Source organism: Uranotaenia lowii, chromosome 1 (genome assembly GCF_029784155.1).
Source record: "Uranotaenia lowii strain MFRU-FL chromosome 1, ASM2978415v1, whole genome shotgun sequence".
NCBI classification, from domain to species: domain Eukaryota; kingdom Metazoa; phylum Arthropoda; class Insecta; order Diptera; family Culicidae; genus Uranotaenia; species Uranotaenia lowii.
Window position 1 is genome coordinate 60,863,204 of NC_073691.1, and position 18,828 is coordinate 60,882,031.

The 18,828-nt window shown below is 38.6% G+C and overlaps 2 protein-coding genes and 1 long non-coding RNA gene across 4 annotated transcripts in view; 2 read left to right on the forward strand and 1 right to left on the reverse strand.

Moving 5' to 3' along the window:
* The window catches only part of LOC129749697 (kinesin-like protein Klp10A), a 30,696-nt gene extending 27,676 nt beyond the window's left edge, over positions 1–3,020 (forward strand). For both annotated transcript variants that reach the window (XM_055744749.1, XM_055744757.1), the window contains exon 7: positions 869–3,020. In XM_055744749.1, the coding sequence (XP_055600724.1) occupies positions 869–1,014 (146 nt within the window). In that variant the 3' untranslated portion in view covers positions 1,015–3,020. The remainder of the gene's footprint in view (positions 1–868) is intronic.
* LOC129749690 (dopamine receptor 2-like) overlaps positions 1–18,828 on the forward strand; it is a 660,001-nt gene that overhangs the window by 426,876 nt on the left and 214,297 nt on the right. The gene's annotated exons all lie outside the window — the stretch shown is intronic.
* On the reverse strand, positions 13,042–13,815 carry LOC129749718 (uncharacterized). Its single transcript, XR_008738148.1, has 2 exons — positions 13,658–13,815; positions 13,042–13,599 (listed from the first exon to the last, which is right to left on the reverse strand). It is a non-coding gene; the product is annotated as an uncharacterized LOC129749718 (long non-coding RNA).

Sequence of the window (18,828 nt, forward strand, 5' to 3'; positions counted from 1 at the left end):
TTCTAAGCCAGATTGTCCCATGTGGGAAAACGTGCAAACGAGAAAAATGCTATTGAAATATCAGCTATATTTCCAATTTTTCTCTCAAACTAAGAATTCACCGATAGTTTTTTCGTAGTGAACAGTTCAAGTTAATCATTTGACAATGTTTTCTGTCAAAAAAAATTACAAAAAACAGCAAATTATAGCTCTATAGAGCCAAAAATGCTCCGTGTGACACTTTTGCGTAGAATCAGAACGCATGCCGATGCTAGTTCTACGAAAAACTGTCACACGGCTACAACTTATAGTTTCTTTTTTTTTTTTCCAAAAAACTCATGTTAAACCGTAATTTGAGAAAAACGATCCTCTTTGTTTATAAAAATGTGTAGTTGAGTATGGATCCTGTAAGTAGTGCCTACGGAAAAGTGTTTAGTGAAAATTTCTCTGAATAAGACATCTCAAGGCTTCTCGCTCCTCCTTCGCCCTCTATTTTGGTGTTCTTTCCAGTGAATAACATTAAATTCAACAGTTTAAACTCATCTTAAGGGAATTTTTTGATAAAATTTGCATTTTTCATAGAATTTTCTCTAGTGTGACATTCTTGCGTAGAACTATCAACATAGAGACAACCACCTTGATGAAAATTTCGTATAAGTTCAGAACAAAGTATACTTGTTTGTGTTTTTATTCGAAAGTTAACACTAAAAGCGACCGTTTCCAGCAAAAAAAGTTAAAATGACCCAAAAGTTACATGGGACATTCTTGCTTAGAACGGCAGTTAAGCGATTTCAACTTTATTGAGGGACACGATTGTAGCTCTCCAAAATATGCTGAAAGATTAAAACATTTCAATGATAATGGAAGTAATTTTCTTTCCCTTCAATAGCTTACTGCAAACGCGGCGAGGAACTGTTCACCCAGCTGGCCGAGATTGCCACCACCTGCAAGGATCTGATGTCCGAGTTCCGTGCCAAGCTGGCCAAGGAGGAAATGCTGTCGCACAAGATCAAACCGGACCGGAAGTACAACTAGGAGGCGGGCCCGGGCGAAAGCTAGATAAAAAAAACAAAAACGGAAAAGCAGACAGAACACACGCTGATGTTGGCATTGAAAACTGCAGAAAAAGTGCGTGTGTGCGTGAGCGTTTCGAGAATAAGTGAAGACATAAAATGCGTTTCTAGTGCGAAGTTTGTATATTAGGCGAGCTGGAACCGAGCCACCGGGATTGGAGTGGTTTGGTAGGGTTTTATCAACCATATGAAAGCTGTGCTTTTTTGTAGGGAGAAGAAACTTCGAACAAGTCCGACTCAGGTGGCTCAGTTTCCAGCAGTTTGTGCCGGTGTAGTAGTTTTACCTCCGAAACGAATGTTATTATAGATTGTTAACGCAACACAGAAAGATTGAAAACGATTACTGTTTCGTGCTCCACCTTGACATCTTCTAGAATATTGCTGTAAAATGGCTGGTTGAAGATAACAAAAAAAAAATCGTCAAATAAAAGCATTCGCGAACATCATTTCAACATCATTTGATTAAACAATAACACGTTAGTATACAAACTATGGCACAGTATTAGCAGCTGTCAAGGTGTTGTGGGCAGGCATAAATCGTTGAAACTTGAAAATATTTACGAACAAGCAGCATTGGTTCAAATGCAGATGGTCCTCTTTTTTCAGTAAAAAATTGGACCAGCACAGGATAACTACAGATATTTAATTGAAGTTAAAAAAACTACTAAACACAAGTGAATTATCTTAAACCTAGACAAACACACACATTCTGTTTTGAAGATAGGCTGCTGCTATGCTACCACACTCCTCCAAAAACAGTCACACGCCCCGAATATCATTCCCTCAAATCGTACGAACAATATTCTCTACAAATGCATTGAAGACTAGCAAAACGGGCAAAAATGACTAATATATTTACCGTTAAGTGTATTTGAAATCTTTTTTTCTCTCTTATCCCTCTTATTAAATTGCTTTAATGTTATACACTTTTTGGGTGCAGCATCCTTATTTGCTTTCGTACTCATTTCGTTTAATAGGATTCCAAGCGCCGAATGTTAAATCGGATATTAAAATGTATTATTGTTTTATCAGTTTCTTTAAGGCGCAGTCATGGGGTGAACCCTCACTTCGGAACACCTGTGTAAATCTGTTATAAATATTAAAAAAGCACAACAGACTACTAAAATAATGGGATTATTTTATCACTAAATGCGGTACTTTTACTAAAGAAAATATTTGAAAAGATGTGTGCGCTTGGAGTGGTCATGAGAATGAGTTGTTGAGCATATGTTTTAGATAGGTACGGCTTATGAAATGTGGTTTAAAAAAGACGATTGAAATAATAAGCAGAAAAAACGGTAAGACAAGCAACTAGAACGACTATAATATGGTACGCCGCAACTAATGGAATGAACTTTGAAAACGTGAATGTAATAAGTTTTCAACGGAAACGAGTATTTTGAGAGTGTGATCAAATATCTGAACAAAATGCAACAATTAACACAACTATTAGGAACAACATTGGGAGCAGTCAAAAAACACCCTTATACAATTTAAAAAATATCATTAAGTTAAGTTAACGATACTGTTTCTTTTCCTTTTGCTTTGTTCCCACTGGGCGTTCTTCTTGAAATGTGTGAAGAACCGCCACCCAGAGGCGCGATGCTTTTGTTTGTGTTATTTCGATTATTTCACGATATGTGATCACGCTGCGAATGTTGAACAATAGACATTATATCTAAAGAAGAAAAAAACTGCGAACAGAGCGCACGTGCGCTTTCTAAAAATGGCTTCTGTAAACTGCGATTTGAGACCAAGTGCGTTAGTAAGAAACACAGGTTTACTGCAAAGCGTGTTCCCCCCTGGCAGTAGAGTTACGAGAATAAAGAACTACACTACAAAACCAACACATTCACCCGCTATTGAGAATTAATGTAATTATTTAATTAACCTTGTTTTTATAATGAACAAAGAGCGTTTTTTACTCATTCTTCTTGATAACAATCAAAATTAACGAAAGAAAACGAACACCCATTTTGTTTTACTTTTTTTTTTAGATATCACAGCAAATGTTTTCAAGTATTAGAGTGTTAGTTTAAGTCGCCTTTAACATCGTATATCTAATGTTACAATTGTCGCACTTTGTCAATGATGTGAATACGGAAAAAATACTGGGCCTTATTCTGCGAGGCGAATGAAGTGACTCGGAGTCACATTAGTCGTAGTCACGTGACTACTGTCGGGGTATTCCGAGAGGCGACTCACTTTAGGTGACTAGTTCATTGCTCCGGAGGCGAATGTTCATTTTGACGTTCCAGCGGAGATGAACCAAATTCATCGGGTTCACCATGCGAACTGCCAAAATATGAAAGAACGTTTAAAGAAGGTGGTGTAATATTCAATTTCTTAGATGACGTCAGATTCATAAAGCATTCGAAAATTGATACTGATTCAATGCATGATTTTCATATAACAAATCCAATGTAAGAAATTTAAAAAATACCAAATTTTTCTTAAATGTGCTGCAAACCTCTGAGCGGAATTCAAATTGTCTTTTGTTCTGGTTCAGGTTCAACACTGGGATTTGAATTTTTGTGTGGGATTTCAAACTTAGTTGTAAAATTCATATTAAAAATGTTCTAACTATTAATTTTCTGGAATAAGATTTCGATACTCGAGTCGAAATTCTTATGTTTATTGGAATTTTAATACGACTTTAATTCAAATTGAAAACCTCAATCTTAAATTTTATGTTGTATTTACGATTTACGAATTTTCGATTAAAGTTAATTTAAATTCAATATTAAGAACCTATTATAAAAATCGGTTTTCTTTAATAGATTCATAATTCGGATTTCAAATAACATTTGAAACTAGAGTATCATAATATTTCATATATTTTAGAATCAGGTTTCAAATTTTAATTTTTTTATGAATAATCATAATAAAAATTTCAGAATAGAGAAAAGAGTGATTTTCAGTTGATGTCAACAAAGTTTTGATATTGAGGCAAAATTATAATAAGGTTTTTTCCAAGAATGCAGACTTAATTAGAATAGGTACTATTTGTAGTCTGAAACGTCTCAATAGTTTAAAACATTTGAAGATATTCTTTAATTTTACAAACTTAGATATAAAAAAATATCAAATCACGTCATTGATCGAAATTCGTACATGTTAAACCTTCTAGCCTCTTCTCTTCAATTATTAAAACAAAATGTGTATAAACTAATAATTGAATAAGTTTTTATCTTCTATTTTTTTTTCTAACTAAGTTTGGAATTTAATTAAAAAACCAACTTAAATTTTAAATATGGACCTAATACTTGTAGAAATTTGTTTTTTAAATAAGTTGAACAAATGTTATAATGAAGAAGTTCCATATAGCTGTTTAATTCAGTTCGATAAACATTGTGCTTGATAACTTAGTTAAAGGATGCGATACAAATATGTCGCTTGCGTCAATTCGGATAAAAAGAAATGAACGCGTTTACATAAATATGTACAACACTAATTTTTATAAAAAAAATTCTACCAACAGCTACCAACTACTAATACATTTGCAAAAATAAGAACTCCGTACCTCAAAAATAAAGTTCTCTTTATGGATTGACAGTTCGTTGAAGTTCATCCGAAATGACTTTTTCCAAACGTATGTACATACTCAGGTGATGCAAATCAGATCGATTTCATGCATAATTTTGGACACTTATTTTAAAATATAAAATGAAACGCATTTTTATTTGATTGCAAAACATTTTATCTCGTGTTTGCAAGTACTCATATAATCAAAAAACAAAATTTTCTGTCGGTTGTGATTACAACTAATTTTCAACATAAATTTATGCTTCACCTCTCTTTGTATATCATTGGATTTTGCCGTCGAATTCATGCAAAATGAATCATATGTATGAAAAACAAAAGGAAAATAAAAAAACAACCAAAATGTTCTTCGGAGCCTGCTTCTCCCGCAACAAATGCGGTAACAAAAATGTTTTCTGGCCAAACATTAGATGGAACTTCTACCGTATTAATGCAGCAGCAGCGAGCCAACTACAAACGGAACTGATTTGATGAAAAGGGTAAGTTTTCATTAAAAATTAATCGGAACTTGAATAAAGCCATTCAATTTTATTTTACTAGCTACTGTGCGACTCGGCTCCAACAAGCTAAAAGATTTTCTGTGCGGTCTGGTCGTCCGATAAGCGAGTGAAACGTTGTGGTGCACGGACCTCCCATCTTAGGAAAGCTAAGGCCAAGCAACACACGGATATCGGATCAATTTACACAGGTGCTATCTGTCTATTTGAATCATGTTACTGTTATGGAGCAGCAGCAAACTCTCCCGGCTCAAATCGTGGAAATGATGGTGATACCGGGACATGCAAAGAAAAAACCAACGAAGAAAAGCCTTTTTGGATATCAACAATGGCATGCAAATATAATTTGTTAGTTTTATATTACCTAATGAAGTATATACAAAAAAGATCATTTTGAAAAACTAAATCCGAAATCTCTTTCAATTTTACTTGATCAGTTGCTTTTTCATATTCGATTATTAATGGTGCACAGTTTTCAAATAAAAATTTGAAACAGAAAAAAATATTTTTTTTTGCATTTTTGATTTGCTTTTCGTTTTCCAGATAAAAAGGAGTATTTTTGTGGCAAAAAAAAATTATACCAATTTTTTCATAGATTTTAGCGGCCTTTCTCTTTATTTTCTACCGAGTCACTTGCGGAATAGGTTACGACTCAAAAAGTCACTTGCCACCGACTAGAGTCACGCCATTCGCCTCTGAGAATACGGTGACAGTTAAAAAAAGTTCATTCAAGTCACCTAAAGTTCATTCAAGTCACGGCATTCGCCTGCTAGAATACGGTGACTCTAAAAAACCAAGTCACTTCACGTCACTCGCCTCGCAGAATAAGCCCCAGTAAGAGGTGAGTAACATGCCATCATTATGATTTACTTTAAAACCGTTATTCTATCTCAATCTTGGCAGCGAAACTGAATTTTAAGCAGTTCGTGTTTATTTGCTGTGAGAGATATTATCACCTAAATTGAAACACAAATAGATCAAAACATAAAGCATATTTGATCGACTGAGCACCGGGATTATACTTCTCGGAAACGTAAACAAGCTAATCCCCGAGAACATTCTCATACCCAGTCAGTCAGCGAGTCAGCCATTTCAGTCTTTTGGTCTAGCTAGAGAGCTCCTCAAGTGCTCTGGATTGAATGCTCGACGTATTAAGCGGGCCATAGACTACACAAATTGGCCTGTACAAATTCGATGATTCCGCGTCGATTGTTTGATCTATGCTCGCCCACACACTATACAAACATATTTCACGCGAACACAAATGATTGCTGGCGAAAACAGCAACAGCAACAAAAAAAACCATCTCCACCCCGGGTGAGAGAATGTTTTGTACAAAATATTTCGATCCCGACCGATTTTACTCCAACCGTTTGGGCGCTCATTCAAGCAGTGCCATACACTATGCAAATCGTGCTCACAGCGACAAAATTTCATCGAATTTCATCGCATTTGTACAAATGTTGTGTAGTCTGTGGCCCGCTTTATCCTAATCAACTCCCCCGCGCCCAAGCTTGTTATGTTTCATCATCGTATTGATCTACCTTTTATTTGCTAGCACATCATCCTGATGCCGTTGTTGGGTTGAAGGCATCCCTTCCGAAGCGATGAATTTTCAGCTAGAATAATTCCCAATAATCGCATGAAAGTCTCATGTTCCCACGTTAAGAGGGGTTGTATAATCAGATAAATCTATTAGGCGGAACGTATATGTATGTTAAGCATAAAAATACAACATACCTACCTTTGCTTCTCATTTTCCTATCAGATTATCAGAAAGCTGATTTTCTTTCCAGAACCCGAAAAATGATGGAACATTGTTGAAAAGAGGTGACAAGCGAAAAAAAAGTTTAAACTAAATTATGTTCCAAGAAATGATATAAGTGAACATGAAAAAGTCGAATGATTGAAATAATCTAGGAATTTATTTTATTCTTTAAACTGCTGGTCTCCCTAACCTGCATTCTGATGATGGAACATCACCACTCCACTAACGAAGTATCAGGACCAATATTTGATCAACCATATGGCGCCATTCGGTGAGGGAAAAGAAGGAAGAACGCAAGCACCCTATGAATAGATGCTGCGAGCACTAATAACAATCTAAATGAGCTTATGAAAAAAACAGCATGAAAAACGAACCGATGACTTGAGATGTGTCTTTCTAAGGTATCTTTCTTTGTTTTGACTGAGGGATAATATAAATTCGTAAACGGTAAATGTGAGCTTAATTTTTTTTAGAGGAAAGCTGGTACCATATTTCATTCAACCGTCTTCAAAAAAAAATTGGAAATAATAACCGGTTCAAAAAAAAAATTATTTTCGGAACAATCTACGCTTTACATAGTAATGAAATCAGTTTTGATCGGGTACCCACTCGTGTACACACGCGATCGTAAAAGCTGAAGATTTTATCGTTCAAAGTATTGAAAATTAGGCTGAAAATTGCTCTCCTCGACAGCATTTTGTTGAAGATATCAATAACCGATCGATTATATCCGCGACAAAGCTAATTAATTAGTTTCATTCGAGAAATCTGTTAAACAATCTTAACAACTCTGGTTGTTTACGTATTGTGGTGACCCGAGCAAAAGATAAAGTGTCAAAAAGTTATACCGAAACGTTAAAGACACTCTGGGACTGAAATAGTCCCCCTCACTGCCATGGCAGGCAGGGATCCAGACCCACCGGATGATAGAGTAAGGTTGCCTGAATTTTTTCCACTCCCATCCGGGCCTAGCAATTCCGGGCATTTTTTTTAAAAAACCTGGCAAAATCCGGGCATGGATTTCAATTTTTCAAATCCAAAAACCGGGCAAAATCCGGGCAAAATTTAGGTGTTATTATATATAATAGCAAAGAAAAAATGCAAAAAAATGAAATCAATATTTTATTAATGTAATTGCAGACTTCCAGAAACTTTTTAGAACACTTAAATATTTAAAGGTTTATAAAAGTAAATCAGCGAAATTATTTGAAATAACCGTTGAAAATTTCCATACCGTTAATCGATTTTGCTGAAACTTACTCAAAAACTTTGATTTTTTTTTTTGGTTTCTTTGTGAAAATTGTGAAAAAATCCGGGCAATATCCGGACTTTTTTCACGATATCCGGGCAACCGGGCCGGACCGGACTTTCTTGAAATCCTACATCAAATATCCGGGCAAACCCGGATAAAACCGGGCAATCTGGCAAGCTTATGATAGAGGTTCGTTTCCATCATGGATGGCCAACAAAGATAACGATGGTATCCTCCGTATACTGCTCCTACGTGCAGTTTCCGAAAAGGTTGATGAACATATAACTCTTCCACCCAACCCGTTTCTCATCTCACGTTCCGTGGAAGCAATCGTCGGCTACGGAAATTGGCACTTAGTTTCTGCCGTTAAAGAAGCGAATGGAAGTAGATACGTTTTGAGAACACGATCACCGGAAATATATTCTAAACTATGCAAGATGACTCACCTTGTGGATGCAGACCGAACCCGTGTAGAAGTGATAGATCACCCAAATTACAGTTTCACGCAAGGCGTGGTCTACGAACCTGACACCAAGGAATTCAGTGAAGAGGATCTTTTGAATGAACTTAGCCGAGAAGGAGTTAGGCGTCGTACACAAATTACGTAACGCAAAAAATCTAGAATTTAGACCCCCTCCCCCCCCTATGTAACAATAAATAACGTTTGATTAGACCCCCCTTCTATAGTTACGTAACGCTAAATACCAACCCTCCCCTCCCCCCCCAATATACAATTTTGAAATTAAAAGTAAAAGTACACAAAAGTTTATTTGATGCATTTTTATTCTGAAACGTTCTTATACTACAGTGAAAATATCAAAATTAAAAAAAAAATAAAAAACAGCATCGGTCCAAGTTGGATTCATGTGTTCATCCGCCTCATCCTGATACTTCTTCTTGCTGCGCTCAGGATTGGCTTTAACGATAGCGTTGTAGAGGCGTTGAAACAGGTCGTTTTTATCCATTTCGCGGTTTTCTGGTAACTGTATCAACATTGAATGAGATGCAATTAATGACGCGATAATATTATAACAATGAAACTCACTTCTTTCTATTTGAGGAAATTGCGCACAGTCAGTTACACTGCACATAAACACTGAATGAGCTGCAGTCGATGACGTGACAGTAAAATAAACAAAACAGCAAAGCTTACTTCGTTTCATTCGCGCAGTGCGCACACAAACACATAAACGGTTTTTCTGAATCAAACTTAATTTACAAAATACTTAACCACCATTGAAGCTTTCGAACAAGGGATGCGTAGATTTGCTCGCCAAAAAAAAAAAAAAATTCCAATTCGTTTTTTTATGTTTTTTCCATTAATTTGCTACGTAACTGAACCAAGTACCTTCCCTCCCCCCTATGTAACAGCAAGTAACGCAGATTCAACCCCCCTCCCCCCCCCTACATGCGTTACGTAATTTGTGTACGACGCCTTACTGCTGTCAAACGGATCACTAACAAAGATAAACAAACCGGTCTGATCAAAAATACACCTCTCCTGATAATAACTTTTAAAGGGACCAAAAGGCCAACCCATATTCTCTTTGGGATGCTACGGATCAGTGTTCGTGCGTATCATCCGTCCGTACTACAGTGCCGCAGCTGCGCTGCCTACGGCCACGCCCGTAAGCATTGTACGAGCGAAGCGGTGTGTTTCAGATGCTCACAAAAACACAAGCTCGACAAGGATCAGGATTGTCCGAACCCAGAGTACTGCTACCACTGTAAAGGCGCCCACTCACCGATCAGCAAAAGCTGTCCGGTCTTCCGAAAGGAGGAAGCAGTGGTTCGTATTAAAGTTGACAAAGGTGTTACGTATCGAGAAGCCCGAGACGAAGTTGAACGAACAAGCTCTCAAAGTTCATACTCAAGCAAAGTTCAGAGTCGTTTGAACGAACATTCCGACAAGGACCGAGAAATTAAGCTGCTCCAAAAAGAAGTCGAGAAGCTCAGAGATCAACTGAAAGACTTTGCGCTACTCAAATCTCAACTCGAAGCGTTACAAGTTCTCCACCAAGCAGCACTCAAAGTTAACCAAGAACCATCTGGCAGTAGCCAAACTTGCAATAGACCAACTGATGACAATATGGAAACAGCTTCAAAAACCCGTGTATCTAGAATAGATTCAGGAAAAAGAACCTCGGCAATCATTCACAAAATCCCTCAGAATCAGACCTCCTCAAACTCGCAACGATATCCTGATCGTTGCATGAGCAGGAAACGGAGCTCGCAAACGCTTCCTCCAGCTGAATATGATAAAACATCGAAAAAACCCCACGCTGAACAACCTATCGAATACGACATCATGCTGAGTTCTGAAGGACCTACATCAGACGACAACGACCACGATGACTGATCACACTACATTCACCGCAGACCAGGCCACCTTTACTACAACGCAAAACGAATCCAGCAACGAAATTGGTACTCGAAATTTCAACGAACCAGACTCAAGTCAAACTACTCACCAGACTCCAAGCCGGAATCCAGCAATCAGGCACTCCCCCGTGTCAGCCTCAGCAGTAAACGCAATCTTGTCACATCACCAATTAGACACTGCAACAGCTGACACGGGGAACCTGCCCTCAACGTAGGGTTACCATACGTACTCTTTTAAGAGTACATGTACTCTTTTTCGATCGAAAAATGAGCGTACTCTTCTTTTTGTGAAATTTTAGCAAATGTACTCTTTTTTTTGTTGAAAGACATTTGATAAGAAAAACCAATGAATTCCTTCCATTTTATGAAGTTGTTCCACGTCTTATACAAATACAACAAAAGGAATACAGCTTACAACAAATTACTTTATTTAACTTTTTTTTTAATAAACATGCATTTGAGCCGTTATAAACGATGAGCGCGATAAGCGCCTTTTAAAATGCAAACAGTAATCAATATGCACAAAATCTAGGTAAAGTACAACAATATTTTAGAAGAAAGTTTATAATTGTCATGTAAGTCACATAACCTTTAAGACATTAACAGTAGTTGATTAAAATGGAATATCTCGGTGCCATCTCAGAGAGCACGAAATATGTACAGTAGAACTCTGCTCATCCGAGTCACAATTTTCATAAAAAATCCGTGTAAAAATGTGTTTTATCATCGCGAAACATTATTAAGTTTTAAATCTAAACTTGCCGGAAATGTCTATTAAATAGAAAAATAAAATCCAAGTAAGAACCGAGCTTTGCGCCTGGATGATATGCCTTACTAGAGCAAAAGGGTTTTTCAATGTATTTCGTTTAATCCGAGGTTTCACTTATCCGAGGTGGTCCCTCGACCGACTTCTTCGGGTAAGCGGGGTTCTACTGTACATCATTTTGCATACCATCCGGGCGCGAAGCTCGATTATATATGGACGTTTTTCCTGACATGTTGGGTAAATTAGCTCAGTGTACTCTTTTTGGTGTCACGGGATATGGTAACCCTACCTCAACGGCAAGTACCCATGAAATTTATTCCCCAACAACAAACCCTGCCGAGTTCTTTCCCACAGAGACAGCAATCCACTACGATCATCTAGACCCACAAAGCACATACCTAACATCGACCATCCCGAGTCCAAGTACATCCACAATCAGCACACACCGTCAATTTGACAACAATCATCACACGACGTCGGTTTCAGGCAGGAATCCAGTAAACAAGCATCTCCCCGTGTCAGCCTCAACCGCCAACGCACCACCATCAACAGAACAACTACCGGTGACAGCTGACACGGGGGAAATGCCTCCCACATCTCTCTGTCATTCGTCCAATTCAGTCGACCATCTATCCATAGATTCAGAGGATTCGGAACACTATAGCAGCCCTACCTTCGCACTACAAAGGAATATAAGAGGTTTAAGAACGCAGCGCAATGATTTGCAGCTCCTGACTTCAAAATTCCAACCAACTGCAATATGTCTACAGGAAACGAATGCTGGATCGCACAATATGGATGCTAATTTCCTTGGGCTCAACTACCATCGGAACGTTTTCTGCTCATAGCAGACAAGGTGCGGCCCTGGCTATTAAAACCGGAACACCTTTCCAACGGCTACCGGTAAATTCGGACATACAAGCAGTAGCAATCCGCATATTTTCACCTGTCGAAATGACGCTCGTTTCCATCTATTTACCACCAAGTGAAATCGACGTTTAAGACAAACTAGAGGATTTGCTCGACACACTTCCGAAACCACTCATGATTTTGGGGGACTTCAACGCTCACCATGCTTCATGGGGGAGCCGTATTTTGAGCAGATCTACGATAGCAGCGAATAGAGGTAACCAGTTGCTTGAAATTTTGGAAAAAAAACCAACTAGTTGTTATGAATGATGGTTCACATACACGAATTGACTCTGCATCAGGCAATACGCACCCAAGCAACCAAAAGTTCCATAAAGTGGTACCACAGAAGCTTAATCAGCTTCTGCAGGTGGTCCTAGAGAATGCTAATCAGCCCAAAATTTAAGTTCTTAAAGCTACTTTGAAGTTCGTACAGGTGGCTGTAGAGAACGCTATTCAGCCTCTAAGAGAATATCAAGGAACTTCTACGCGCCGAAAAAAAAATCCGATTGACAGATTGCTCTGACAACCAGATGACAGATTTCTGGATTGCCGGTCTACCTAGAATTTTCTCATTGACTTGAATGTTTACATAATTACAGGTATATTTTCGTGTTTACTTACTTTCGAAGCCAAAAACAGCTGCTTACCACCTCGAGATTCGATCCACTGATCTCTAGGTTAGAAGTAAAAACCTCTAGCCGCTCGACCATACCAGCTCATGCCCCATTTACTGCTCAAAGCTGTATTTAAACTAGAAAGTTTTTTGAGCTCTCTAGTTAGAGAACAATTTCTTTATGATAAAATAATGTGAAAGTTAAAAATATTAACTAACAATGGACTTGCATTGAGTTAAAAAAGAAATACAAAACTTTCTCATCAGAATTTTTATTTATTCGAGTTTTTTTTCAATCGCACGTTTTTCAACACCAATAAAATTTACACACAATATTTTAAAATAAAAAAAATTGCGACAAACCATTGCTTGTCCAGTGGCTCGGCCTTCCGGAACCATGTGAATGTGTCCAAATCGCCAGCATAGCCAAACACAGATTAAAATACTTGCCACAAGAACTACCTCCCCGGTCAAAGTTGCTGACTTTGATTGGATTCTCTAGGAATTTCGAAATGGGATATTTGGTGATGATGATCCGCATTAAAGCTGGTTGGGAGGCTTAAGAACACCGGTCTTGACCATAAGGATTTCCTATTTCGCAGACGGGAAAATGATTGATGAAGAGTAACAATTGCCTCGCTCAGGCGGAACTGCCTGGTTTTCATTATATCCATGGTGATATAAGTTTTTCCTGACCAGGTCCGGTCGGTTGCTGATGCTCGCCAAGGGCCGTTAGCAATTTTTCCTCCTGGTGGTGAAACTCACTTTCTCTTGGCTATCACAAACTATAAATTATCGAATTGCATTGAAAGTTCTGCAGATGTAAACAATCAGAAAAAAAATTACAGAAATGTCAGAAATATTTGACAAACCGCTTGAAATTCTCCTAAAGGTTCCAGATGTGATCTTATGGTTCGTTAGAAAGAGCATAGCAGACACTATGATTGCCTTCAAGAAGATGTCGCATAAAAGGTCCATTGAAGTTCTATTTTTAATGCTTTAGCCCTTCAGAAGGCGATGGAAGTATCTGAGTAACTTTTAAGTAATATGAGTTCCTTGAAAGTCCCGTAAAACCATTGTGCAACCAAATGTGAACTTTGGAATCCCGTGTTTAAGTTAGTATGCGACTTTTGGTTGCCTGGGCAGGCTACACACAAAACTTTCAAAGCTCCACTTAGCAAAAATACTGTGTTACTTTCGATTAGCAAAAAGAGTTGTTTTACTAACGCGATAGCAAAGTTATTATTTTGCTTGATTTTGGTAAAAAAGCAGCCTAGTTAGCCGCTTCGTTCAGACAGCAGCCGCCGGTTTCGAGAAAAAAATAGTTCGACGCGAATCAGTGCGGTTGAGTAAATTAGATGCTGGCAGAACCTGCGGAGACTAGGCTGACAACGACGGAATGGAAGCCAGGTCAACTTGCTGCATGTGATGGAGATGGTGAATAAATTCACACCGGGAACGGACAGGTAATAGCAGATTTGGCCAATGGAAATCCGGTTTTAAATTTCAAAAATTCTTTGTTTTTTTCTACAGGTTGCTGCTGCCGGCGACAACAGACATCATTGCCAACAGGATGATCGACAAAAAGGAAACCGATCTGGCCGCATCGGTTTTCCGCTTGGCGGATGGTCAGTTACCGCGGACAAGTGCGGTTTTGTTTTTCAAGTGCAGGAAGTGTTAATTGAAATTTGAAAAAAAGTGTCAAATAAATTATGTGAAAAAAAAATTTGTATTCTATTGTATAAGCAGATATTTCCCCCAAATTTCCTGGAAAAAGAATAAATATTGAATTTCAAATCCAATAGGATCTTTTCTACCGGTTTTTTGCTAAAAGAAGTGAGCAAAAACTGCGGCGGCTAAATTTTTCTCTCGTTTGCTAAAATTTTAGTTCGAAAAATTTGCTAAAATGATTGCTAAGTTTCTAGCTGGTCAAATTTGAGCAAAATTTTGCTAATTTTCGGCCTCGAAAATTTTGTGTGTATGGACCTCTCCATCTGCTCCACATCACTATTACAAAGGTTCACGTGGAACATCCTAGCGGACACCTCTGACAGCGATCATTTCCCAATTTTGGTACGGTGCTATGACAGCAACGATGAACCTCTACGACACCGAAAATGCAATATAACCACACACAAAACTTTCGAGGCCGGAAATTAGCAAAATTTTGCTCAAATTTGACCAGCTAAAATCTTAGCAATCAATTTAGCAATTTTTTTGAACTAAAATTTTAGCAAACGAGAGAAAAATTTAGCCGCCGCAATTTTTGCTCACTTTTTAAGCAAAAACCGGAGGAAAAGATCGCCCCGGACCTGAAATTTCAATATTTATTGTTTTTCTTTGCAGTTTCTTAGGGAATGTTCGATTATTGAATATAATACAAAAATAAGTTCACTTTCAATTGATTTTTCTCTTTATTTCGACACTTTATTTAACACTTTTTGTAAAATTGAACTTATTTAGTTCAGATCCTGGGAACGCGAAATGCCAAGCGATCGGCACCGGGGTTGTGCCGGACGCACCGCATTGAAATTCCAGCTTTGTCCTTTTTGATTTTCGGACTGTTGCAATAAAAACCCGGAACCCCACCGGCAGCAGCAACCTAATAGAAAAAAAACATAAATTAAAAAAATCGTAAAAATTTTACACTTCTTGATCGACTCTTACCTGTTCGCACCCACTATCGATTTGGCTACCATTTTGTCGTGAACATAGCCACCAAAAGAACCGCCAGCACCGAATTTCCGGAACGGCACTGAATCACGTCGGTTTGTTTTTTTGTCTCTACCGGCAGCAGCTGCTATCTAGAAATAAGGCGGCTAGAAAACCTTCGTTTTACTAAAATCGAGCAAGATAAACTTTCTGATTACTAAAATCAAGTAAATTTGGCTTTTTGCTAACTCAAAAGTAAAAAAAAATTTTTTGCTAACGGAAAGTAACAGCGAATTTTTGCTAAGTGGAGCCCCGAAAGTTTTGTGTGCAAGCAAATTGGGAGGACTATGTGGAATTAGTAAACGAAAATATCATTCCGGAAGAACCGCTAACAGTGGAAGAATTCACAGAACGACTCATCGAGGCGGCAGAAAAAAACAATTCCGAGAACAAGTAACACGCCTGCTAAAAAAACGGTTGCTTGGTGGAACCCAGAGGTTAAAGCTGCTATAAAAGAACGACGAAAAACGCTTCGATCACTTCGACGACTTGGAGAAAACGATTTGAGGAAACCAGGTACACTAGCCCAATTCCACGAGGCAAGATCGATATACCGGAAAATGATTCGCGAAGCAAATCAAAAATCGTGGGAGGAATTTATAGAAACAATTAACCCTGAAAGTCCATCCGCAGACTGCGGACCGCAGTAATATGGAATCGTATAAATCGCTTACGAGGTAAACGTCACTCTAACAACATCATCTTTCATCTACCAACTGGAGCTACTAGCGACGGGTCTACAGTCTGCAATGTACTGGCAGATGAGTATGAAAAACGCTTTTCGGATTCCAACTACCCAAAACGGCTTCAAAACTCAACCAGATCTGCATTCACAACCGACCGACCGTACCTCGAGGAAAAATACAATTCAGCTTTTTCGCTGCTTGAATTAGATTGGGCACTTGAATGACGCGGAGGTAATTCTACTGGCCATGACAATATCGGATACCCTATGCTACAAAAACTGCCTGGATCTTCCAAGCGTGCTCTCTTGGATCTCTACAACCGTATTTGGACATCGGGACAATTTCCACCATCCTGGAGACACGGTATTGTAATCCCTATCCCCAAACCAGATGGAAATCGAAGTCATCCAGATGGATACAGACCCATAATTCTCCTTAGCTGCATGGGTAAAGTATTCGAACGTATGTTAAATCGTCGTTAAGTTACCGAGCTCGAAGCCACCGGTAGATTAGATCACCGTCAACACGCTTTCCGTGCTGGTTATGGAGTGGATACTCATTTTGCCCAGCTAGAAACCCTTACAAACATCAACGATTCGGAGCACATAGAGTTGGTATCTCTGGACATTTCGAAGGCGTTCGATACCACCAACAGGACTCATATTCTGCGCACATTGAGAGGATGTAAAATAAGAGGCCGTATACTGAATATGTTATGCAGCTACCTCGAGCACAGAACGTTCAAGGTATCTGCAAACGGATCGCTATCAACTCTACGATCTGCTGAAAACGGAGTTCCTCAGGGATCTACGTTGTCTGTTACGCTTTTCTTAGTAGCCATGCAACCTTTGTTTGATGTTATACCAAGTAACGTAGAAACTCTCCTATACGCCGACGATGTTCTCCTGATCTCCAAAGGTACGGATAGAGTAAAATTGCGCCAAGAACTGAGAGCAGCTGCAAATGCCGTTGTAAAATGGACAACATCAGTAGGTTTCACGTTGTCGGCTCCGAAGTCCAAACTAATGCACATATGCAGAATAAAGCACAGAAAGCGAGGCAGACCGATCAAGCTTAACAGAGAACCCATACCTCAAGTCAGAATCATGAGAGTACTAGGTGTACTCTTGGATTGTAAAATGAACTTCCGCCAACATTTCCGACAAGTTAAACAGAGCTGCGAAAATCGTGTCAGAATCCTAAAAATCCTCGGATACCAACTCAGAAGAGGTCACCGTAAAACCCTGCTTCAGGTCGGAAACTCTTTGGTCACTTCCAAGTTACTTTATGGTGTTGGCCTGACCAGCTGCAACATTGATTTGATGGACACACCTACATACAACGAAGTTGTCAGACAATCATCCGGAGCTTTTCGTTCAAGCCCAGTTGAATCCTTTTTAGCTGAGTCTGGTTGTCTTCCATTTCGACTATTGCTTGTGCAACGACTAGCGCAATTAGGCATTCGACTGGTGGAAAAAAACAATGATCAAAGTACGTTGACAGTTGAGCGATCGAAAAACGTCTTTCAATCAACCACCAACACACCAGTACCCAGCGTCTACCCACTTTCAAGGCTTACAGATCGTTCGTGGAATCATGACCTTCCGAAAATTGATATCACATTAAAAAGAAGCATTAAAGCAGGAAGTAGCCAAAGAATCGTACTCCCGAAGTTCAACGAGTTCATAGCTAGTAAATATTCCACATTTCAACACATATACACCGACGGTTCTAAAGTTAACAACAGCAACAAAAACAGCGAACAGAAATGAAACCACGCTCATCCTTACCGACTCAGCAAGCTGCTTGGACGCACTCTATAAAGGAGCATCCCGACATCCATGGATCCAATCCTTAGAAAACCATGCACGCGAGCGAAATCTTATATTCACTTGGATACCAGGACATGCTGGAATACCTGGCAATGAAGAAGCCGATAAATGTGCTAACATCGCACGTGATAGCACCCCACCGTCAGCCGATCGTAGAATTCCAGCTCAAGATGCCATTCGGAACGTTAAAACCAGCATATGGAGCACATGGGAAAACAAATGGCATTCAAATCAGTCATTCCTTAGGCAACACAAATATACGCCCATAAAACCTAAAGACCGGAAATGCTCATCAGACCAGCGTGTGTTAACAAGATTACGCATAGGTCATACAAGACTGACCCATGCACACTTGTTTGACAGAAGCCCCCACCGATATGCCAGTTCTGCGGCGTACAAACCACTGTGCAACACATTTTGACCGACTGTCGCGGATACGAAGAAGCTCGTAAGGAATTCAATATCGAGGGAACTGTTTTTGAAATCTTAAAAAACGAAGAAACGAACGAAAAATCACTTATAGAATTTTTAAAAAAATGTAATGTCTACAAATTTCTGTAATAACAAAACTCACTAGACACGAATGCCACAAGGTGGTAAAGTGTCATAAATAAACCTTAAAAAAAAAAAAAAAAAAATAGTAATGAAAGTTAAAAAACGATTTGATTAGTCATTCAGTCGTTGAAGACGGTTGGAAACGATTCAAAATTATAAAGATGGTAGCAATTCCAACAGTTTTTTAAATGAATCCAATCTATTTAAATAAGATTTATTATCATAGTAGAGCGTTTTAAAAACCCCCTCGTACGGTTC